This window comes from Caretta caretta, chromosome 5 (assembly GCF_965140235.1).
Source record: "Caretta caretta isolate rCarCar2 chromosome 5, rCarCar1.hap1, whole genome shotgun sequence".
Taxonomy (NCBI): Eukaryota; Metazoa; Chordata; order Testudines; family Cheloniidae; genus Caretta; species Caretta caretta.
This window is the reverse complement of record NC_134210.1, coordinates 10,155,800-10,180,290: the sequence shown is the minus strand read 5'-3', so window position 1 is coordinate 10,180,290 and position 24,491 is coordinate 10,155,800. Positions and strand designations below refer to the sequence as shown.

The 24,491-nt window shown below is 39.7% G+C and overlaps 1 protein-coding gene across 6 annotated transcripts in view; it reads right to left on the bottom strand.

The window, feature by feature from the left end:
* The window catches only part of PIK3C3 (phosphatidylinositol 3-kinase catalytic subunit type 3), a 133,784-nt gene that overhangs the window by 68,581 nt on the left and 40,712 nt on the right, over positions 1-24,491 (bottom strand). For all 6 annotated transcript variants that reach the window (XR_007356656.2, XR_007356657.1, XR_007356659.1 and 3 more), the window contains 7 exons: positions 21,526-21,711; positions 19,949-20,103; positions 16,727-16,817; positions 15,413-15,480; positions 10,244-10,349; positions 9,232-9,348; positions 6,131-6,262 (listed from right to left, as the gene is read on the bottom strand). Coding sequence is in view for 1 of the 6 variants with exons in the window: in XM_048850003.2 (XP_048705960.1) it covers positions 6,131-6,262; positions 9,232-9,348; positions 10,244-10,349; positions 15,413-15,480; positions 16,727-16,817; positions 19,949-20,103; positions 21,526-21,711 (855 nt within the window). In the remaining 5 variants the exon portion in view is untranslated. The remainder of the gene's footprint in view (positions 1-6,130; positions 6,263-9,231; positions 9,349-10,243; positions 10,350-15,412; positions 15,481-16,726; positions 16,818-19,948; positions 20,104-21,525; positions 21,712-24,491) is intronic.

Below are 24,491 nucleotides of genomic sequence, written 5' to 3'. Positions count from 1 at the left end.
TCAGGTACACAAGGGAGATTTTTAATGGATCAATTTCACGAGAGCTGTTTGCAGTAAGTGCTCTGAGGCAGTGGTTTTCACATCTTCTACTGATACTTTTTCTCTGAAAAATTTCGCTCCTTATTCTTCTACACAAGGACTTAATGAGGTTGTAGAGAAAAGCTATGACTGAAGTCAAAAGATGTTACTTAGACTCAAAAGCAGAGGCCCCATCCTTCCTCAAGGACATTTTTTCTGGTTCTGTAGAGTTTACTAGTTACTGACTAGTCTCCAACCTCTTTCTCGGGGGAAGAGATAGAATTGAGTGGCCACCATCTTCTCAAAGTGCACTTGGACACCAATGGCACCTACTGAAAGATTGGATCTAAATTCTGGCTCTCTTTTGGGCAGCTCATGAATTATACGTATCTTGCTTGCTTTAAATAGGACCATGCTGGACCTCCCAATCTTGCTTTGTTATGGTTTTTCTTTTTTAAATTGAAAAGAAAACCACCACTTCATGTCAAAGGCTGACTTCCAATACATTGCTAAAGTAGCTGCTCTGCTACATGATCCAGAATCTGTCTAGACAATTAAGCATTACATTCCCACAAAGATTCAGCGTGCTATGGGTGAACGACAACCATCTGTCAAAGCTTTTGTTGCAAAACAAATTGCTCTCCAAACAATAGGTGATTAGTTTGCCAGGATCAGCTAAGGGTTCTGCAGTGCTCTGGAGCTGTGTCATAGAGGAAAGTGACTGCCCTACAGACCAACGAACTACTACAGGAGTAGTGTGAACCTCAGATGACAGATAGCTCCTTGTCCTCTCCTAAACAATGGGTACGTCTGTTGGGACAAGGTCATTCTTATCCCGGCTAAAGAGATTGCTATTTTGACTTGTAAAAATCTCCCTAATCCCACCTTTAGTTTTACGTGTAGCTGTAGAAAGACAGCGCATCCTAAAGAGCAGTCATAGTTTAGGTGGCTTTGGGGGTGAGCTCTCATTGCCAAGAAAATGCCTCATCTGATTAGCATAACGTATAGCCTCTGACAGCTAAACTACTGCTTGCCTTCTCATGGCAGAGTTGTTCTTAGTTGAAAATGGGAGTGTGAACGGCGAGTATCTGGCACCTTATAACCAGATTGCTCTGGGCAGGTGGGGCTCATTCAACCTAGTCCACCTAGGATAATGGACTCTGATTTCAACCGAAGAACATCAGGCCTGGCCAGCCAGTTTGTAAAAGTGTGCCGGGAAGTGTGCCAAACACATATGCTCTATGGGTCTTTGTCTTCAGGGACCGTATCACTAGAATGCTATGGCATCCCCTGGAATCAACGTTCAACCACTTCACCAGACAGCTGTGGAAAATATGAAAAGGCCACCCCATTAAGGGCACATGCAGCTGAAGAAGCAAGCCCAAGAATTATGTTTGGTTTCACTGAATGTGGAAACAATGACTACGAAATCAAGAGAAGTAGCTGAGACACTGAAAAGAAGGAGAGTGCATATTGCCTGCATACAAGAAACAAAATGGAAGTGGTCAAAATCCGTAAACACTGGAGATGGTTACAAGATAAAGTATTATGGCTCAGTAGCAAGGAGGAACAGAGTAGGAATAATTGTAGCAGAATTATTACAGGACAAGGTAGAGGTCATCCTAAAGAAGAGCAACTGGTCAATGAAAGTTAGAATAGTACTGAGCAGAACAGGACTTTGGATCTGTGCTCCGGCTCCACTCCAGCTCCAGCAAAAACCCCTGCAGCTCCGCTGCTCCGGAGCTGCTCCACGCTCCAGCTCCGGGCTCCGCTCCAAAGCCCTGGAGCAGAGAACAAATATTTGTGTGTTTTTTTATTCGGATATGCACTGCAGGTTGGTTGTGTGACTGAGGAGAAGGCAGAATTCCAGATAGTGCTGAACCCAGTGACAAGTGAAGTTCCACAAGCAGAGTACTTGATTATTGGAGCAGACCTCCACACACATGTAGGAGAACACAGTGACGACTACAATGACGTCATGGAGGATGAGACTTTGGAACCAGAAATGAAGCCGGTGGCGCTATCTTAGAGTTAGCCAGAGCCCATGGCCTGATTATTACCAATAGATACATTGTAAAGAAGGAAGAGTACTTAATTACACACGAGTGTGGTACCAACAGGTCCGAGGTCAATTGTTTGTAATAACTCTCCTGGGTTGAGTTTAGCCTCTCTCACATTTTTAGATCTCTTCCTCTTGTAAGGAAGTAACCTAAAAATGTGAGACTAAACTGATGCCAGGAGAGCAAATCATAAGCAATTTATATTGCTGTGCAATTGACTTCTGGGTGAAAAGGCTAGTGGGGGACAAAAGATGAGTTGTGGAACAAAGAGGTAGAGCCTTGCGGAAAGGGAAGTTAGTTTGAGGTATAAGGACAAAGATTCTACTGAGTTCGGGCAACGATCAAACTGACCACAATGATACCAAAGAGGTTTGGGGGGAAATATCCAAACACATTACTGACTATTCACAAGCTGCATGTGGCCAAACAAAATGAGGGAAAGTTCATTGCAAGGGGACATAGTGGTGGTCAAACAATGTACAAGAATCTGTAAAGAAGAAGGAAAGGTGTAAATGATGGCAGAAAGTAGGAATGGTAGACAATTATGAGGAATACAAGCTGGTAAAGAAAACAGCAAAACAACAACAACAAAAGAGCAGTTACAGAAGCTAAGGGTCAGGCGCTTAAAGTCTTTTACACAGGACTACTATGGAAGGAAGGAGGGAAAGGAATATATAGATTACCCAAGATTAGGCAAAGAAGCACAGAGACTTGGGAACTGTGAAGTGGATTAAAGAAGAAAACAGAAGAGCACTGGTGGAAGAGTGTGACGTCATTAGGAGGTGGCAGCAGGTTTATGAGAAACTGCTCAGTAAAGAGAATGTAAAGAAACCACTGAGGAAACTATGCACAAGCAACAACCTTACAAGATTTACCATCCTGGTGGAGACTCAGACATTGCTCAAGATGATGAAACATGGCAAGGCAGAGGGACCGAATAGTGTACCAATTGAGGCATTTAAAGCAACAGACCATGGTTATGACGACAAACTTTTTCACCTTAATTAACTATACTGGAAAATTGAAAATTCGTCCCTATTTTTAAGCATAAAGGAGATGTTCAAGAATGTAGTAATTACCAACCCATCAAGTTAATGATTCACCCGATGAAATGCCTGCAAGAATTATAAAGACTGTGGGAGGAGCTGGAGCACCAAGTAAACCACCACCAATTCAGGTGTATGCCAGGACGGTCAACAATGGATGCAGTGTTTGCAGCCTGAGTGTTGCAGAAGCAGCACAGGGAGAAACACAAGGAATTGCATTTAGAATAAGAGATGTCTTATGACAAAGTTCCTAGAGAATTATTATGATGGCACCTGCTGTGGCATAATCTGCTGGAGGCATACGTTCGGACTATCATGGCCATGTACAAGGGTAGTGAGAAGCAGTTGCAGCTACAGTGAGTCATTCACCATGATGGTAGATCAACACCCAGGATCAGCCTTAAGTCCATTCACGTTTGTGATTATAATGGATACCTTGACACAGGACATCAGGGGAAAAGCTCCTTCGGGCATGCTTTGTAAAATGATAATATGTTGCGCCAAGAAGATAATACAAACTGGAAAGGGGGTTACGACTATGGAGATCTGCATTAGAAGAAAATGGTTTATGAATCAGCCAAAAAAAGATGGAATAATATGATGCTTTGTTGAGAGATAATGAGAAGCCAGTAAAATTAGATGGCGTAGAGTTAAAATCTGTGCAACAATTTAAATATCTTAGCACAGTGTTGAGTCATAACGGGAAGGTAAATGCAGATGTTAGTAGCCACATGAAAAGTGCTTGGTGTAAACCAGTAGTTTCCAACCTGTGGTCCACAGATCTCTCGAGGTCCACAGAATATGTTTAAGATGTTTGTGAAAGGTTGTCATTACCATAGAACAGTAGTTTTCAACCTGTGGTCCGTGGACCCCCGGAGGTCCACAGACTATGTACAAGATTTCCAAAGGGGTCCACACCTCCATTCAAAAAATTTTAGGGGTCTGCAAATTAAAAATAAAGTTGAAGGGAAATCTCTGCAAGTAAACTAAAGTACAAAGCGTATAAGTTCATGATTATGTCAGCCATGATGTATAGATCAGAATGCTGGCCAATGAAGAAGAAAGAACAACAACTCTTCACACTCCTGAAATGAGTATGCTCAGTTGGACGCCAGTGCCGATAGGCTACACAATGAAACGGTACAAACCACAATGCAGGTTGCCCCATTGTGGAAAAGCAGAGGGAGCATAAACTGAGATGGCTAGTCACGTGAGATGAAGTGATGTGGTATATGTTGGCCAGAGTACAAAAGCTAGTAGTCACAGGGTAAAGACCATGAGGAAGACTTAGAAAAGTTGGTTTGTGATGCTGAAGGAGGACATGAAGAAGGCTCGTATCAGCATGGAGAAGACACTTGACAAGAATGCTTGAAAATGAACAACAAGAACCACCAACCCCAAATGATCAGACAAGGTGAAGGCAATGAAGAAGAAACACTCTATTCCGAAGAAAACACAAATGCACACATGGAGAAAACTCTACAGTGTGGCCAGAGAAGGTGAGGTGCTGGAAGATTGTAGGAAGATGCACATCTTTGTGATTTACGCAGAATTTTGGCAGACACATAAGTTATGCACCCATTTGCGCATCACCACTATTACTACCATTTGCACCCAGTTCATAACAAACAGTCTATCAGCAAGGTTTGACTCTGTTGATCATGGATTTTTAATAAGTCATATAGAATGGATGGTGGACCATTGTTGTGCTGGCTCTGATCTCTTAGTAGCTAGCCCTCAGATAGGGAAGTCCTGTCTGAATATCAAAATGTTCATGGATCTCACCCCGCTCAGAACAAAATGTAAATCCCATCCCACTATGTCAACTCCATTGCTTACAGTATTGTGGCCAATTACGCTGGATACGCTGGAGGGCAGGGATAGGATACAGAGGGACCTAGACAAGTTGGAGGATTGGGCCAAAAGAAATCTGATGAGGTTCAATAAGGATAAGTGCAGGGTCCTGCACTTAGGACGGAAGAACCCAATGCACAGCTACAGACTAGGGACCGAATGGCTAGGCAGCAGTTCTGCGGAAAAGGACCTAGGGGTGACAGTGGACGAGAAGCTGGATATGAGTCAGCAGTGTGCCCTTGTTGCCAAGAAGGCCAATGGCATTTTGGGATGTATAAGTAGGGGCATAGCGAGCAGATCAAGGGACGTGATCGTCCCCCTCTATTCGACATTGGTGAGGCCTCATCTGGAGTGCTGTGTCCAGTTTTGGGCCCCACACTACAAGAAGGATGTGGATAAATTGGAAAGTGTCCAGCGAAGGGCAACAAAAATGATTAGGGGTCTGGAACACATGACTTATGAGGAGAGGCTGAGGGAACTGGGATTGTTGAGTCTGCAGAATAGAAGAATGAGGGGGGATTTGATAGCTGCTTTCAACTACCTGAGAGGTGGTTCTAGAGAGGATGGTTCTAGACTATTCTCAGTGGTAGAAGAGGACAGGACAAGGAGTAATGGTCTCAAGTTGCAGTGGGGGAGGTTTAGGTTGGATATTAGGAAAAACTTTTTCACTAGGAGGGTGGTGAAACACTGGAATGCGTTGCCTAGGGAGGTGGTGGAATCTCCTTCCTTAGAAGTTTTTAAGGTCAGGCTTGACAAAGCTCTGGCTGGGATGATTTAATTGGGGATTGGTCCTGCTTTTGAGCGGGGGGTTGGACTAGATGACCTCCTGAGGTCCCTTCCAACCCTGATATTCTATGATTCTATGAATCAATTAGTATGCACACACTCACAGCATTTCATAAGGAAAGAGTAGAGGATACAGTCTTTTAGACCAAAATGCCACTTAAGCATTGGTTGCACTCGGGTACAGATACTTTGATCGTGCATTGCCCCACTAAATTCAGTGATATTAGCCTCTCAACTTCAGGAGCACAAAGCTTGTTTGACAAATTTAACAGCAAGTAGTTTTTCAAGGTAACGTTTCTGTTAGTATTTCAAAAATTAAGGTTTAATTGTAACTCACTTATTCAATGGAAGACCTCTCCCATTTACCTTAAACAGTGTAGCTGTCTCTGGGATTATTCCTCTGATTTTCACCTGAGGCTCTAAAGGAAGTGGAATAAGTTCCACATCTGATAAATTCATCTTCTCATTGTCTGCAAGTAATGCCTGTAGCCTCTCATTCTAAAAAAAAAGAGTAAAAACCCAAAAGTCCAATTAGATGAAAATGCAAATGGAGTTTAAAAGAAATACAGATGGAAAAGCATGAGAACAACCTTTGCAGAAATATTTATATAGTTGGGTATAAAAATGTGCAGTAACAAAAAAGCAGATGTATATCCAAATAATATAGCATTTATAAAGCACTTTATGCCTTCAAAGTAATGTAACATTCATCTTTAGCACAATGTGAAATTTAAAAAAAAAATGCAGAACAGGCAAAGTAATCAGATATTCTACACCCAGTTCAAAGTCAGTCATAGAAATACATGCAGGTTTAGTTGTGTCAGGGATAGTAACCTTCCAATAATTTCTTTGTATTTTTGTAAATTGGTTACATGCCCGTATGAAGGGGTGTTGGTTTTCCACATTAATAGAGGTCTTTCATTCTCTTATACAAGGTCTGTTCATGCTCTAGGACAGTGATACTCAGATCTCAGGGGTTCAGGAGTCAAATTAGTGATCAACATTACCCAAAAGAGCAATAGTAGTGTGAATTCATTGTTCCAGTTACTATAGAACTATTCATATTTAAAACTGTATGATGGGGGAAATATTTACTTTTATATAATTCTCACAGCAAATAAGTTAATAAACTTAGTGCAAGTTGATAACCTAATTGGTTAATAACATGATAAAAGCATCCTGATTAATAACTTAATAACTGGTTAATAATTAAATCACACAGTGTTTTATATCATGTGCTTCAAAGAGCCAGAGAAGATGCATTAAAGAGCCACTTGCGGCTCACAAGCCACACTCTGAGTCTCACTGCTCTAGGATATGATCCTGCACTTGGAATTATACTGATGGAGCCCTGCACCTGTATGGAGCCCTGCTGACTTCAACGGGTTCACTCGTGGTGGTAAAAACCTGCGACAATCTCACTGTAGGAGCTGGCCCTAGATTTATAATATTGAATCTACTATATTTTAAAATAATCAATACTGCACACATTTTTAAAACTGCAATTCAGTCAGAACTATTTACCTAATAGCCTATATAATAAAGAACTTATGCACCAAATGCTCAACAGCTGCCCTATTTCCTCCTGCCAACCATGCACAGAATAGACAAGAAGTGAAGAGAGATGCAGCAGATTCCACTGATTTTAACACCAGCCAGAGGCAAACGGGAGGGACATAGGTCCACTATATTAGCTCAAACACCCCTGGGCATATTTATAATGGCCAGTTGCTGCAGGCCAGATGATAGCCCGAACCCACACATTTGAGTTATATAGAAATATGTCGGCAATTACTATATACGATACATCTTGCAAGTGTTTCTCTGTGGTTTATGTGTAGGATAGATTATAGGCCAGAAGCACATTTCAAAAACATATGCATATTACCCAATTTTCATAATGTATTTTCCCCTTTATGTATTATAGATACAATCACACAAAGCATGACTAAATATATTCCTTTTTCTGGATAAACAGAGTGTGAGAGTGTGTTCGTTCAAATAAATTCAACTTAACAGGCTTGATGAAAGTTATAAATGCATATTAAAAATATCCAAGACCTCACAGAAGATTAAAGCTCCTTGTTGAATATTGGTATAAAGAACCAATAAACATATAAAAAGGGAGTTGTTGTGTTGTTTTTGTTCATTTTAACTCATATGCCATAAATACTTGGATCTTAAAAAACACTATATAGAGATTGGAACATATAGTATCAAGCTCTTCAGCTAATATTTGTAATAAAGTTCAGACGTTTTCAGTGTGTATCCAAGATCTCTGAAAGCTCAGCTATAATGCAAAGTTTGTTTTTAATTAGCAAGATCCTGATTCTTATCCAGATTTTCTGGTGGATTAAGGAGGAGATGATAGTAAGATCTAATGATTAGTCTAAAATCAGATTATGAAGTCCATATGTCTCAATCTATATTAGTATTTAGGATTATGGTGGTTTCCAGTGTCTTGCTGCTGCTATACCACATTCATACTTTTCCATGTAAATGTATATGAAAATCTCAGGCACAAATCAGTATTAAAAAGTAATTTAGTACATGCTATGGAAAATGGGTCCTACAATAAGGAAATGAAATTTTCAGCACAACATTTTTGGGGGAGAAAGGAGGTGGTGAAACTGGTATTAACGATGCTATTGAAGGACTGAAGGACACAAGCAGTAACAAAGATAAAATGAATAGAATGAACATGGCATACAGTCAAATGTCTCAAAAACACAGGACCAAAAAGACTAAAAGAAAATCAAGAATCATAAATATACAACAAAAAAACCCATCGGTTTCTAACTCCACTCACCAAAGGGTGAAAGGGGAAAAAATAGATAAACTACTGACACAGTAAATATACCACAATTAATAGCTAAGAAAGGCGTAAAAAACCCTGTCTAAAAAACTCAAAACATAAGCTACCCAAGTACATACCCGGAGAGAGGGTCAGGCAGAATTGCACTCAGGCAGCTGCCATGACCACACTGTTTTTAGGCACTTGTTCAAGCAGACCTAGTGCACGTACATTTACCTGAGGTAGGAAACACACTTCCCAGCTGCTGTGTAGATGTACCCTTAGAGCCAAAGCGCTACTCTGAATACACCTTCCAGAGGGTACAAGACAGTTATAGTTGTATAAATTAGAGAGGAAAAATAAATTGATCAAAAAGCATCTTTGAGAAAAAATTTCCCAGAAATTTGAGTCTTCCATGTGTGTTTCCAAAAAGGCGACCAAAAAAACCCAGACAAACAGAACTAGAATAGCTCAAAGCAAAAAAAGCCAAAAGAGCTAAAATACTTCAGTCTAACCAAAACACATACACTGCATATTAGCATATATGCTTAACTAGATAAGACATTAGAAAAATTCAGAATATCTTGTTACACAACTTATCAAAAGTTTCCAGTGAAAACTAACACTCCTACTCTAAAATTTTAACCACAAAATTTTTTATTCCTGCATTTACCTTTTTTTTACGATTCCCACTTTCACGCTGCACTGCCTTCATTAGATGAACCAGTCGATCTACAAATGTCTGCTGCGCTGCCAGCAAAGAACGCATAACCCTGACAGATTTATCACCCTACGTGAATGAAAAAGAAACAGAAAATTAGGTCTTTGTTCCATAATTACATCTGAAATTTGTACATTTATTCTCAGTCTAGCTAGATTTCCCAAGTTAATAAAAAAGATCAATTATCTTTCATTTCAGAGTTCATTCAAAGCACAGTATTTTCTGTAAAATGTAATCAGAATTGCCATAGCTGGCAATCAGTTATCTGACCTTTCAGTGCACTTCCATTTACATCAACAATAATAATTTGAGTGGTAAACATTCATGCATGACAAACTAATTCACAGGGGGGGAAGTAAGTTTCATGAAGATTCTCGCATGTGAAATATGCCTTTGTACTACATGAGTCACATAAAAACCTTGAAGCAGCATTAATGAGATGTGAAGTAAAATGCAATGAAAGATACCTGACTGTTGGACTTAAGCCAGCTAACTCTGTACATATATGCCAGATGTTATGAACTATAGCTCAGGAGAAGGACCCTTTTTCACTACATCAGCACCCTCTACTGCTGACACACAGATTGGCACTGCTTCTTGATTCAGCAAAGGCTAGTGATCCAGCCTCCAGTTTGTCAAGCAGGGCCAAATATTCCCCCAAAATATCAGACATTCACTGCCAGATGCAAGGGGGTCTACAGGCAAGCATGATATGAAAAGTCAGTTTACAATTTACCTGAAAAGCAACAAATAGAGAAAGGGAAACACTTCCCTTGATAGTTGCATTCATTTGTTCTGAACTAAAATTACACCATTTACAGCAGATCAAATTAATTCCAGGGAGAAGTAGGGGTTTGGCAGACTGCAATGCTTATGCTATGGCATCATAGGAAACTAGTGTCTTTTTAAAGAAAGCAAATACCTGCAAACTGCTTAATCTTTCATTACCTAAGGGATGGGTTACCTTTAATAGAGCCTGACTAAACCGTCTCATCACATTTAGGTACATTTCATGAGTTTTTGGATCCCTCTGCTGAGTGTCTTGGTCTTCACATTCCACTATTACATACCTTTAACACAAAAACAATCTCAGTTAGGTTGTCCTTCTGCAACACAAATCCCTTACCTGTGCAGTACTACAGCTGTGTAATAAAGATCTGCAATTACAGCAAAACTAATCTTTACTTGATTCAGGGCAAAACCTGAACCTTCAGGTAGCAGTATCAGGGACAGACACCCTGGGTCTTTCCACTGATATATGGAGTACTTGAAACACTTGAGATTTACTTTCACTTAAGACAGAGTGGTAGCACTCAAACGGAGCACGTATGGATGGGTATGCCAGACACACACCTCTGCCCCATTGCATATCCATCTACACTAATCATTTGTCCTACCACTCATTGAGAGGAGTATTTCCACCATTCTCACTGCTCTATTACCCATTCCTAATCTGAGTGCTACAAAATGGCAGTGCAAACAACCTCTTGAACCCCCATTCTCCCCCGCCCAATGCATTGTCACTGCATGTTCCATCAGCAATTGGGGTGGAAGAATACTTGAGTGATCCCAGAGCATGGCTTTGCAAAGAGGTTACTGTTCATTTTTTAAAGGACCACCAGACTAGAGGCCTCAGCCAAAGAAGAGAACAATATTTTACAATCATTTTTAATTTCATGCCTTATTTTGGTAAATTGTGTGTGGTTCTTACTCTGATTGACCTTATAGGTTATTTCATATGCAGCATAAAAATATAATTTCACTTATAAACGATAAAGTAATGCTAACCAAAACAGGCGGTTTGTCAATTATCCTCCTTCTATCCTCTGAGATATAATATAGCACAATACATACAACTGTGCTGTCATAAATATAAAGGGAAGGGTAAACCCCTTTGAAATCCCTCCTGGCCAGGGGAAAGCTCCTCTCACCTGTAAAGGGTTTAGAAGCTAAAGGTAACCTCGCTGGCACCTGACCAAAATGACCAATGAGGAGACAAGATACTTTCAAAAGCTGGGAGGAAGGAGAGAAACAAAGGGTCTGTGTGTCTGTCTATATGCTGGTTTTCTGCCGGGGATAGACCAGGAATGGAGTCTTAGAACTTTTAGTAAGTAATCAAGCTAGGTACGTGTTAGATTATGATTTCTTTAAATGGCTGAGAAAAGAATTGTGCTGAATAGAATAACTATTTCTGTCTGTGTATCTTTTTTGTAACTTAAGGTTTTGCCTAGAGGGGTTCTCTATGTTTTTGAATCTAATTACCCTGTAAGATATCTACCATCCTGATTTTACAGGGGGGATTTCTTTATTTCTATTTACTTCTATTTTTATTAAAAGTCTTCTTGTAAGAAAACTGAATGCTTTTTCATTGTTCTCAGATCCAAGGGTTTGGGTCTTTGGTCACCTATGCAAATTGGTGAGGCTTTTTATCCAACATTTCCCAGGAAAGGGAGGGTGCAAGTGTTGGGAGGATTGTTCATTGTTCTTAAGATCCAAGGGTCTGGGTCTGTAGTCACCTAGGCAAATTGGTGAGGCTTTTTACCAAACCTTATCCAGGAAGTGGGGTGCAAGGTTTTGGGAAGTATTTTGGGGGGAAAGACGCGTCCAAACAGCTCTTCCCCAGTAACCAGTATTAGTTTGGTGGTGGTAGCGGCCAATCCAAGGACAACGGGTGGAATATTTTGTACCTTGGGGAAGTTTTGACCTAAGCTGGTAAAGATAAGCTTAGGAGGTTTTTCATGCAGGTCCCCACATCTGTACCCTAGAGTTCAGAGTGGGGGAGGAACCTTGACATGTGCGTATTCTAGGCGGGGCTATTTAATATCTAACTGAATACATTACATTTTCTAATGCTTGGTTTGGAATAGGTCAAGTGACTATGCAAATGTAGTGAACCTAATCAGTCTTCACAGACGTTATGGACTAATTCCACCCATGCTGTGACAGTTACCTTTCTGCTTACCTTATGGTGGTGCCCCAGGACTGGAGCTCCAACATGTTAGGCACTATACAGGCTCAATGGAACACCTCCTCCAACATCAGAGGTGCATGGGCAGAATATTTTTGTTACTGATTGGATAACTGGGTTTTTAAATACTGAGAAAGCCCATAGCAAGTTTGAGGAGTGCTGACAAGAATGTTGATTACAAATTAAACCAAATGAATAAATCTGAGAGCCGAGCTAACTACACTTTTCCTAATATTAAGTCTAGTTGATTTTATGCTCTGCTGAACAATTACGTTTCTACCTATCTTATGCAACATATACTTTGTTTCCATTTTAGATCACTGAAACTGGTTATATGCTGGGACAACTACTGTCCAGTCAGTGCTTAATTTGTAATGAAAGAGGTGCTGGGGCTCAAGCAATTTTTTTACATTCGTAACAGATACAGCAAGCCCAGAGGTGCCGGGGCTATGAACTGCCAAGCCCAGCGGTGTCAGGGCTCAACCCTGGCAAGCCCTGGCGCAAATTAAACACTGTGTCAGGCACCCGAAAGAGAAAGAAATTCATTTAACAGCATGGGAGATGAAAGGAGGAAACGAGGTGACAACTTGAGCCAATTCAAAAATGGAGCTTCAATTCCATTCCCAAGACAAAACTATGCAAAAGTTGACAAAACTGCACATGGATACAAGGACTAGGTGCAGAGGATTGTATGACCTAGCTACATTTCTGGACTGAAGAGCATGTTTTGAGTAGACAGGGATTAATATCTAAATTTGGTAGCCATAGAAGAATGTATCAAAATGGTCTCTTCTCAATGTAGAAAATAAACTGCAGGAAACTGCACAATCCATTAGATAATCTGCTGTCGTGGGCTCTCTCTTCAAATTGATTCAAGAGCTTACTACATATCAAGTGTGAATTTTCCATCAAGCTTGTCTGCGATACATCGTTCTAAACTAATTTACAAATTCATAACAAAATGTGAAATACATTCAGTATCCAGACAAATACTTGTATTTCACAAGGGCTATAATTTTGATAAATCCTATAGCTAACCAGAAGTCATTTCCAAAGCTCTCTTACTCTTGCAGCAGTGATTACTAGTAGGATAGCCTTTTTTAAGGCTACGAATTTAGATCTTACTACAGAGAAAATGAAATCTGACAGCTTCTCATGTATATTTTCAAAGCTTATGTACTCAACAAGCGAAGGGGAATAGGGAAAATGCAAAGAAATGCGTTAAAATGTGCCTTTATCTCATCTTTCTTTGCAAAGGAAAGTACTACATGGTGTCTCTCTAACTTCTCGAGAGGCAGGCCCAAAGGCCTGATATCATATGCCTCAGTAGATGGTGCATACACAAAACACAGTTTTAGTCATCTATGCACAAACGTGAAAAAGTACAGGAATGGCTCTAGCATCACAGTAATATGAATGTGATGCCGGAGTTTCAAGGATTACTGAATTTTTCTATTGATTGTTTTAAGCTCATGCTGCGTCTGGTTAGCTGAAAAACGTAATTGATCAGCAGCCAAAAGGATTTATGACTATGCCAGATCAAACTGGAGCTGTGACATTTGGATTTTGTCACTGAGAAATTGAGATGTCTGAAAGGAAAAGAAAGAATAAATTAGTTGATTTTGTGGTCAGAAGGCAAGAGTGTTTTGAGAGAGCTTGACAGTTTGTTGACTGAATGAGTTAGGAAGAAGAAAGTTTGTTCCAAGTTTCAGAATGCAATGTACTTGTATTCTCTAGTGATACAAACCGCACACAATCTTGTATGTATGAAAAGGTTTTGGGTTTTATGTAATTGGAAAAATGCAAAAGCTTCAGTAATGACTGTGAAATGAACCACACATTTAAGTGAGCGAAGCTAGACTAAGTTATTTCTATTTAAATAAATAAGAATGTTTGACCAGACCAAATATTTAATTTCTATTCCCAGTAATCACGCTTGTAGTTCCTTATCTTCAGAAAAGTAGCCCATTATATTTTTAATTTAAACAAATATTCTAGGCTATGACAGAGAAAAAGTGTATGCTGGCATGTTCACCATGTGTTGTAGTAAATCATGCTTCCATTTGATTAATATTTTTAAATTTAAATATTGTACGTGAGAGGGAAAACAAGGAGATATTTTGCGAGGATGGATTTACAACTGGAAGCACTGTCAGAAGAAGTCATTTTTTTTGGCACACCATTTTGGACAATGTATTTTAATTCACCCCTTTCATTTCCAACCATATGTGCTATTCATAGCATATCAGTATTAGTTACAGCATACTATTGATAACCATTTTCAATCAATGACATATAGAATTATAAAACCTGGGTACATATTTAGTGCAGTGATTTAAGTGCAAAACTTCAATCACCTGGACAAGGCATCACAACTATAGGTCATTCATAAAGGGGGTGAGGGGGAACCATTTGCAGCACTGTCTTATTTAGATATCCTATGGTACTCATCCGTGATAGCTAATAAAGCAAGTCTTAGTTTAGCACAACAGGTTTACAGTGACTTATGCCAATTATGCATTTTATTAAGTGCTAGAATACAGTGCACGAACTGAGTACTATAGACAGATTGCTATGAAAGCCAAAAAATTATTACACAATCCAAAACTGAATTACAGTGTTTATTTATTCCAGTTGAATGACACTTTTAGACCATAAAGTGAGAATTTAAAATTGTATTTTGATCATTGCAAATATAATGCTCTCACTTTATCTAGAGACATATGCATACACATTTGTTATTCTGTAAACCAGTGACTGCCATCTTTATACTATGACAGGTTTCAGAGTAACAGCCGTGTTAGTCTGTATTCGCAAAAAGAAAAGGAGTACTTGTGGCACCTTAGAGACTAACCAATTTATTTGAGCATGAGCTGTAGCTCACGAAAGCTTATGCTCAAATAAATTGGTTAGTCTCTAAGGTGCCACAAGTACTCCTTTTCTTTTTGCATCTTTATACTATGTAACTGCACACTGTGTAATCCTCATCCCTCCTTTTGTTTATTTAAACCCACTGTTGCATCTGTCTCAAATTTAGATATTAAGTTCCTCAGGGCAAGGACTAGCTTTTATTCTGTGTCTGTATAGCACCTTGCACAATTGGACCCTAATCTCAAATTTGGAGACCCTCAGTGCTACTATAATACGAAGTAAGACTTGACATACCAATATAAGTAGTTAGCCAGGGTGGAATTCTTGCAGGCTCGGGATATCAAGAAAGTGCAAAGGTCTTGCTGGAATAAATTAAAAAGTGAAAAAAAAAGTTACACAGTAGAACCTCAAAGGTAGGAACACCAGAGTTACGGACTGAACGGTCAACTGGATACCATGTGAAACCGGAAGTAACCAATCACACAGCAGCAGAGACCTCCCCAAACAAAAACAAAAGCAAAAAAACTCAAGTACTCTACTGTGTCTGTACTGCATCTTCAAGGTAAGCACATCTGGGCTGCCTGTTCCCATTGCCACCCGTGGGGCAGCCACTTACAGCTAGGAGGTGAAGACACTGGTGCTGCCAGCCCAAGGCAACTGGAGCTAGCAGAGCAGGAGTAGCACCAAGTTTGGAGTCTCCACTCCCCACCCACCCCCCCAGCCAGGAAGGGGAGCGGTTGTTTTCACCCTCCCTCCCCTCCAGCCGGAAGGGGGATGAACTTGAAAACTGGGATGAACTTGAAAACTCAGTCCAACCCAGGGAAAGAAGCTGCCTGCAAGGAAGCTGCCAGGGCTGAGGAGGGAACTTCTGCTAGAGCAGGAGTGGGCAAACTTTTTGGCCCAAGGGCCACATCTGGGTATGGAAATTGTATGGCAGGCCATGAATGCTTATGAAATTGGGGGTTGTGGTGCAGGGGCGGGTGAAGGCTCCAGGGGGGATGTGGGCTCTGGGGTAGGGCCAGAAATGTGGAGTTCAGGGTGCGAGAGGGAGCTCTGGGCTGGGGGGTTGCAGTGGGGGTTGGAGGGTGCGGGCTCCGGCTGGGGTGCGGGCTCTGCGGTGCAGGAAGGTGGGACTAGAATATATGTAGGCACAGTCAAGTTACCTTGAATGTAATATTATATGCTCATTATTTTTTTCTACATTCATTTTTATCTTTACCAAATGGTACTGATCTTTGTGCTTAACAGAAATATACATAATGTAACATAAACCTATTCCTATTAGTGTGACTGTGTTCATAAACAACTTGGATATAAACATTCAGAAAAACCATCAGTATTTTCTTAATAAAGTAATCTATATTTAGTTCACTTGAAATTTTCATCTTAACACATTTATATTCCCAGGGCAAGAGTTAAAACTAAAGTCTTATCTTTTGGACCATGCAGCAATGTACTTTCAGGAACAGTCAAACATCATAACAAGTTTATGAACTTGTTATATTTAGATTAGCCAAATTCTATGGGATAAAGACCAATATAAAACAAATACCCATTCAGTTATCATCTTGGATACTTCTTAGTTAATAACTAAGATGTTTTACTTACTTCAAGGTTTTCACTCTCTGCAGAATCCTTTGTTTTAGAAGCAGGAGGTGGGGAGGATACAGGAGGAAGGGGACTTGCTATGATCTGGGAGCTGTAAAGTAAAGAAGCAGCACATGTTTTACAGTTAGGATTTGGGATCACATTAACAGTTTAAAAAAACTAAAACCATGGTGTACATTCCATTTGCAATGGATATTAACTAGATTGGGAAACCTACAAGAATGGACTATGATTAGCCAAACAGGCTCGATAACTAACAACAGTGGCAACATTAATTCCTACAGAAAAATCTAAACTTAGTTATAATGTGGTTGTAAAAAAATTAAGCATGAAAACTTCAAGCACGTGAACGATCAGAGTGCTGGCAGAGCCTATTTCAAGCAAGATGGTGTAGTAGGATGCTTCAGTGGTGAAGCTCTCTCACTATGCCTATCAGGAGAAGTAAGGTTTGTGCCGGAACAGGCCACATCATCAACATATAGTCTTGATCAGCTCAGGTTTTTGCTTTGAGTGACTTCCTTTCAAAGCACTACAGGGCTTGCTTCAAATCAGATTCATGACAATCTCACTAGGAGAGGTTAGACGAATTCTTCACATTCCCAGTGCATTGTGAGATATCTGCAGGCAAATCTGATGCCCCTGCACTTAGTTTTAGTCTGAGGCAGTAGATTTTAGCCTTTCAGTGACACTGCTCTGTCACACAGACATTATTTGAAGCCAGAAAAGTGGTCTGCCTTCCTTCCTCCTTTGGGACTCTGAAAACACTCTCTCAAGAGTAGGCTATCAAAAAGAATCACTGAATTTGAATGCTTAAATGTCAAGTCAGTATTGAAGTGACTACAAGGCACCTTAAGCACAGACACTAACTGCCATAGATAAAGTTTTCAGAAACATCTAAGTCATCTAACTCCTAGGAGCTTAAGTCCCATTTTCAAAAGTGACTTGGGCACTTAAGTTTCTTTGGTGCTTTTAAAAATATAGCTCCAAGAGAGCTGGGCTTAAGCTCTGAAGCAAAAATTTAACAGCTTGAATCTGGCTGGAAGGGCAGGAACACCGTGAGGGATACCTGACAATGCTTTATATCAGTTCAGGTATAAGGACTGGAGCAGCAACTGGACAAGCACACCTGTGGGGACCTGCTTTGGCAACTACAGTCAAGATGGAACCAACTGGAAAATTTAATGTGCAACATTTAAACGTAGAGGTTTGTGCATGGCTGCTGGTAACGGGACTACCTCATGCTCCACCCAGTACTATTGCTCTAAGGATTAAAGTATTTCAGAAGCTTAGGGAGTCCTGTGTGTCTCATACTAAGGAGTTGAAACGCAGGAGTGAAAATCTTGGTGGATGCTTGTTAGGATATAGATATTCAGGGCAGGAGGATCCCAAAAGAAAAAAAAGGGGTGGAGTCTTAGGATATAGATATTCAGGACTGTCAGTAAAGGCCTGTACTCTAAGAATTTAGGTGTGTTCTTATCATTTGGCTAGTTATAGAGCTATAAAAGAAAGAATCAAAATCACTGTCTGCCAGTGTAAGGTCCTTCTCTTACTGTGACAGTCTGAGGCCCTGTTCTTAGGCTAAGGCCTTTGGCTAAGCAGCAGAGGCAGCCATAAGCTGGGAAGCGACTGGTCACATCCTCACATTCCAACCTAGTCACATTGAACTAAAGCGCTTTTGGGCTGTTAGGAATACAATCCTGTCCTGATAATGCCTATCACCTCCAGAGAAAGGGAAGTGCCTAGAAGATGTAAAAGGAAACTTAGTTTGATAGCATCCTGTCTGGCAAGAACTCACTTATCAATAGCTGGGATGTGAAATCCTCACTTCTGTATTGTTTTGTCATTATAGTTCCCACTTTGCTATTGTTTGTCTGTATTATCTCTGTCTGGTTCTGTGATTGTTTCTGTCTGCTGTACAATTAATTTTGCTGGGTGTAAACTAATTAAGGTGGTGGGATATAATTGGTTACATAATCATGTTACAATATGTTAGGATTGGTTAGTTAAATTTCAGGAAAATGATTGGTTAAGGTATAGCTAAGCAGAACTCAAGTTTTACTATATAGCCTGCAGTCAATCAGGAAGTGGGTGGGTGTGTGGGTGGGGGAAATGGGAACAGGGAATGGGAGTGGGGAAATTGGAATCATGTTTGGCTAAGGGCAGGAATGGGAACAGGGACACAGGTGTAAGGCTCTGTGGTGTCAGAGCTGGGAAGGGGGACACTAAGGAAGGAAACTGTAATCATGCTTGCTGGAAGTTCACCCCAATAAACATCAAATGGTTTGCTCTCTGTTCATGCAAGAAGGACCAGGGAAGTAAGTGGGTGAAGGAATAAGCCCTTAACAATGCTATATTTAAAGAAAGGCTTTTCCTCTAGCGCAAATAGGTAGGAATCCTGGGCAATGGAGGCTGTCCTTCTGTGAAGGACTGAGGAAACTATCGTATGTGATGAATAATCACATAGTAATTTTCCTGTATTGCAGGGAACAGGCATTCACAGGCCTCAGTACTTCTTTGCCTTCTGTTTCTGTTTTCATAAAAAATAAAGTGCCCAGGACCTCTTCAAACTAAAATTTTTATACCAAGTATCACAAAGGTTTGTGCTGGATACCCTCAGATGACTGGGCTCTTGCTAGCCAGCCACATACAGATTAAGGAAACCCAACCTATTTCTAAAAGAAACTTTCTACCAAAAATTCTCACCCAGTTCAATTACTAGCTAGATGTATTTAAAGACAAAGAATGAAACAACTGCTTTAATGTCTCAGGAATGGCACTATGAGACTTTCAACCAAAGAGACCCCATAGCAGCTTCAGAGCTTTAAGTCTTCAACATGGTAATGACTGGAAGCATCATGAAGGTCCCATAAATAAAGCAAGAGTAGCAAGCTTGCAATATAAACTTAAAAAGAAAAGGAGTACTTGTGGCACCTTAGAGACTAACCAATTTATTTGAGCATGAGCTTCATCGGTGCATCCGATGAAGTGAGCTGTAGCTCATGAAAGCTCATGCTCAAATAAATTGGTTAGTCTCTAAGGTGCCACAAGTACTCCTTTTCTTTTTGCGAATACAGACCAACACGGCTGTTACTCTGAAACCGAAATATAAACTTAGTATATGCCAATGACAAAACTGCAGCATGCCTGCAAGAGAGAATCAGTATTTTACTACTGATACCAATATTACTTGTTTCTTCCCTTCTAGAAGCAAAAGCACCTTACCTGTCTATTTCTGCAGCATTCATTCCTGATGTTGCCATACTCTCAGACATTGAACCCTGACTGTCCCTCTTATTTGGCTCTAACCCATTCTTTATGTCATCAAAATTTTCATATTTCAAGGCCTGGACCAACTGCAACAGGTACATCAACAAATCCTTGGAAGGAGATAACACAGAGAAAAAAAAAAATAGATACACTGAGAGATGAGCTGTTGGATTATCAGCACTTTTGAGAATTACACCATTTATTCACAAGCCTAAATCAGGGTTTAGTGATCAGTAAAGAAATGGAAGCAGGAACTGAGTAATGACTAGTGTAGGGTAGAGAGAGTGGTCATGAATATAACTTTGCACACAGATTTCTATTTCTTGCACTGTTTTCATTATTAAAAAGTCACAATAGCAATTTAAATACACATCTAAGGGCATATATTTCTGTTTTAGAGTGGCTAGCGTTAGTCTTCCTCATACCTTATTGTAATCAACTTCCACTATCTGTTTAATGTAGCCATATTGGTCTTATACAATGAAAATTGGTGAAACTATTCACTTTAATGTGTTTGACTTCCATCTGTAAAAGCTGGACAGCGCCTGGGACTTGGATATCCAATGCTGACTCTTCCCTTATGCACTATCATAAAAGCAACAAAGCAATATAACAGTCCCTAGATTTGAATTCTTAAGACAGGATTTTAAATTAATTACCACCTAAGGAATTTCCCCCCTCTGCTGGTCTACCAGAACCTGTTTAGTGATCTTCAATGCATGGTGCAAGGAATGTCTTTTTGGTCAAGAATATTATGGGGCGTATTACTGAGTCAGTCAGTCTTACTGTGCGTGGGTGCTAACTAGGGGGCAATTAGTGTTCCCTATTGTGAGCCGGTCAGTTTTATGGGCTGCTTTTAAAAAAATGTGTTAAGACGACACCCAGAAGGCACAATCATGAGTGCATAGGATTCCCTATCATAAAAACAGGAGGCAGATGTAATATGCATATTAAAACCTAGATAAAAGATTAGATTCCATTAAGTTCCCACCACTCAATGAGTGTTTTTACATGGGTTTTCAAAAAGAAATCCCCCTTTATCGCAAATGTTTTATCTCATTTCTAGCTAATAGAATATCTTTCTGCACCTTCTTCCTCAAAGGAATGCAATGTCAGGACATACCTGGTATTTACAAAATACATTGCTAGAAGCATCTGGTATACTATTCAACAACGGAGCAGTTAATTTTGAAGTGAACAGGTTAGCATCAAAACTGATCTCTTGGGTTGTGGGGAGAAAGTACGATTGTTTTAGTCTGCATAGCTGAAGACATCTAATAAGAGTATTGATTTGCATTGTGAGGAATTTTGCTTAATAAAGCTAGAAGTTTTATTCTCTCTAAAAACAGAAACTTACATTGATCACCCTTTTATTATCTTTCATAATTACCTTCCTATAAAAAGTAATAAATATTCATGTAGTAGCAAACATTATGGAAACTCTACATTTCTCCATGTGCTACATTAGGTCCTTTGATTTTCTCATGGGTGAAAGTAAAGTACACACACGGAACAACAGAGTCCTTTAATACCTCATCATCTGCCTGTTGCAACCTGGCAACAGCATATCGCCGTACTGTTGGGTTGGTGAAATGAGATGATAACAGTTCCAGAGAATCTTCTACATCCATTGGCTTCCATTTACCCAGTAGCTCCAGTGCCTGTTTTGCCTCCTGGGGCAGGTCCCAGTTGACACATTTCAAGAACTTGGTCAAAGCCTAAACAAAGAAGATTAGAAAAATTGACTATTCCGAAGCAATTACAGAAATCAATGAACCGGAAGATTTAGAGTTATATATTTTAGTTTCAGTCTAGACAAGACATAAGATCAGATTCTTATTGCGATAATATTAGCATAAACCAGGGGAACCCAATTGAAGTGAATGGCAATATTGTGGGCAACTAAACTTGTGTGACCACACAGCAGTGGGAATCAGATCTGCATTCTATTCCAAGTTACGCTACTGACTTGCTGCATGACATTGACCAAGTCACTTAATCTCTCTATGTATCATTGCCCGCACACCTATAAGACGGGGTGATAATTCTTACCTACCTTGTTGGGGTGTTGTGAGGATTAATTCTTCAATTTTTGTAAGGCCCTCTGACTTTAGATAAGGTGTTACAGTGTAAGAGAATTACATCTTCTGTAGCAGAAATCTCAAATTCACAATTTATTCTCCTCCCATTTAACACACTCAGTTATCACTAGAGACTATGGGGTTTACAAGCACATCAAAGGGGAAAATAAACCCTTAAAATCTGCATCAATCATGGTGGAGACTGTTGGGGGAAAAGGGTCTTTGCAAGGTTTTAGGGGTCTTATTGTTGTGTTAAATAGACCCATCTTTCTGCTTAATATCACAAACTTGAATGAAAAAACATTTGTTTGCTTTTTAAGAGTATCAGCCTTACTGTTATCTAGAGTACTAAGAATTAGGGCTGTTGATTAATCACAGTTAATTCATGTGATTAACCGAAAAAAATTAATCACGATTAATCGCAGTTTTAATCACTCTGTTAAACAGAATACCAACTGAAATGTATTAAATATTTTTGAATGTTTTTCTACATTTTCAAATATATCTATTTCAATTAGAACACAGAATACAAAATGTACAGTGCTCATTTTATATTGCTTTTGATTACAAATGTCTGCACTGTAAAAATGACAAACAAAAGAAATAGTATTTTTCAGTTCACGTCATACAAGTACTGTAGTGCAATTTCTTTATCGAGAAAGTGCAAATTACAAATGTAGATTTTTTTGTTACATAACCGCACTCCATAACAATGTAAAACTTTAGAGCCTACAAGTCATAGAATCATAGAACATCTGGGTTGGAAGGGACCTCAGGAGGTCATCTAGTCCAACCCCCTGCTCAAAGCAGGACCAATCCCCAATTTTTGCCCCAGAACCCAAATGGCCCCCTCAAAGATTAACCTCACAACCCTGTGTTTAGCAGGCCAATGCTCAAACCACTGAGCTATCCCTCCCCCCACTCAGCCCTCTCAGTCCTACTTCTTGTGCAGCCAACCTCTCAGACAAACAAGTTTGTTCACATTTACGGAAGATAATGCTGCCCGCTTCTTATTTACAATGTCACCTGAAAGTGAGAACAGGCGTTCGCATAGCACTTTTGTAGCCAGCATTGCAAGGTAATTACATGCCAGATATGCTAAACATTCATATGCCTCTTCATGCTTCAACCACCATTCCAGAAGACATGGTTCCATGCTAGTGATGCTTGTTAAAAAACATGTGTTAATTAAATTTGTGACTGAACTCATTGGAGGAGAATTGTATGTCTCCTGCTCCCTGGTTTTACCCGCACTCTGACATGTATTTTGCGTTATGGTAGTCTCTCTGACGACACAGCATATGTTGTTTGATTTAAGAACACTTTCACTGCAGATCTGACAAAACACAAAGAAAATTCCAATGTCAGATTTCTAAAGATAGCTACAGCACTCAACCCAAGGTTTACGAATCTGAAGTGCCTTCCAAAATCAGAGAGGGACGAGGTGTGGAGCATGCTTTCAGAAGTCTTAAAAGAGCAACACTCTGATGTAGAAACTACAAAACCCAAACCATCAAAAACAAAAATCAACTTTCTGTTGGTGACATAGGACTCAGATGATGAAAATGAACATGCATTGGTCCGCACTGCTTTAGATCATTATCGAGCAGAATATGTCATCAGTATGGACACGTCCTCTGGAATGGTGGTTGAAGCATGAAGAGACATATGAATCTTTAGCACATCTGGCATGAAAATATCTTGCAACCCTAGCTACAACAATGCCATGTAAATGCTTGTTCTTACTTTCAGGTGACATTGTAAACAAGAAGTGGGCAGGATTATTTCCTGCCAATGTAAACACACTTGTTTGTCTGAGCGATTGGCTGAAAAGAAAAGGAGTACTTGTGGCACCTTAGAGACTAACCAATTTATTTGAGCATAAGCTTTCGTGAGCTCACGAAAGCTTATGCTCAAATAAATTGGTTAGTCTCTAAGGTGCCACAAGTACTCCTTTTCTTTATGCGAATACAGACTAACACGGCCGTTACTCTGAAACCTGGCTGAAAAGAAGTACAACTGCGTGGACTTACAGGCTCTAAAGTTTTACATTGCTTTATTATTGAATGCTGTTATTTTTTGTACATAATTCTACATTTGTAATTCTACATTTTGTACATAATTCTACATTCAACTTTGATGATAAAGAGATTGCACTACAGTACTTGTATTAGGTGAATTGAAAATTCCTATTTCTTTTGTTTTTTACAGTGCTAATATTTGTAAACAAAAATAAATATAAAGTGAGCACTGTACACTTGGTATTCTGTATTATAATTGAAATCAATATATTTGAAAATGTAGAAAACATCCACAAATATTTAAATTGGTATTCTATTATTGTTTAACAGCGCAATTAATTGTGCGATAAATCATGATTATTTTTTTTCTCGCTTGACAGCCCTACTAAGAATGTT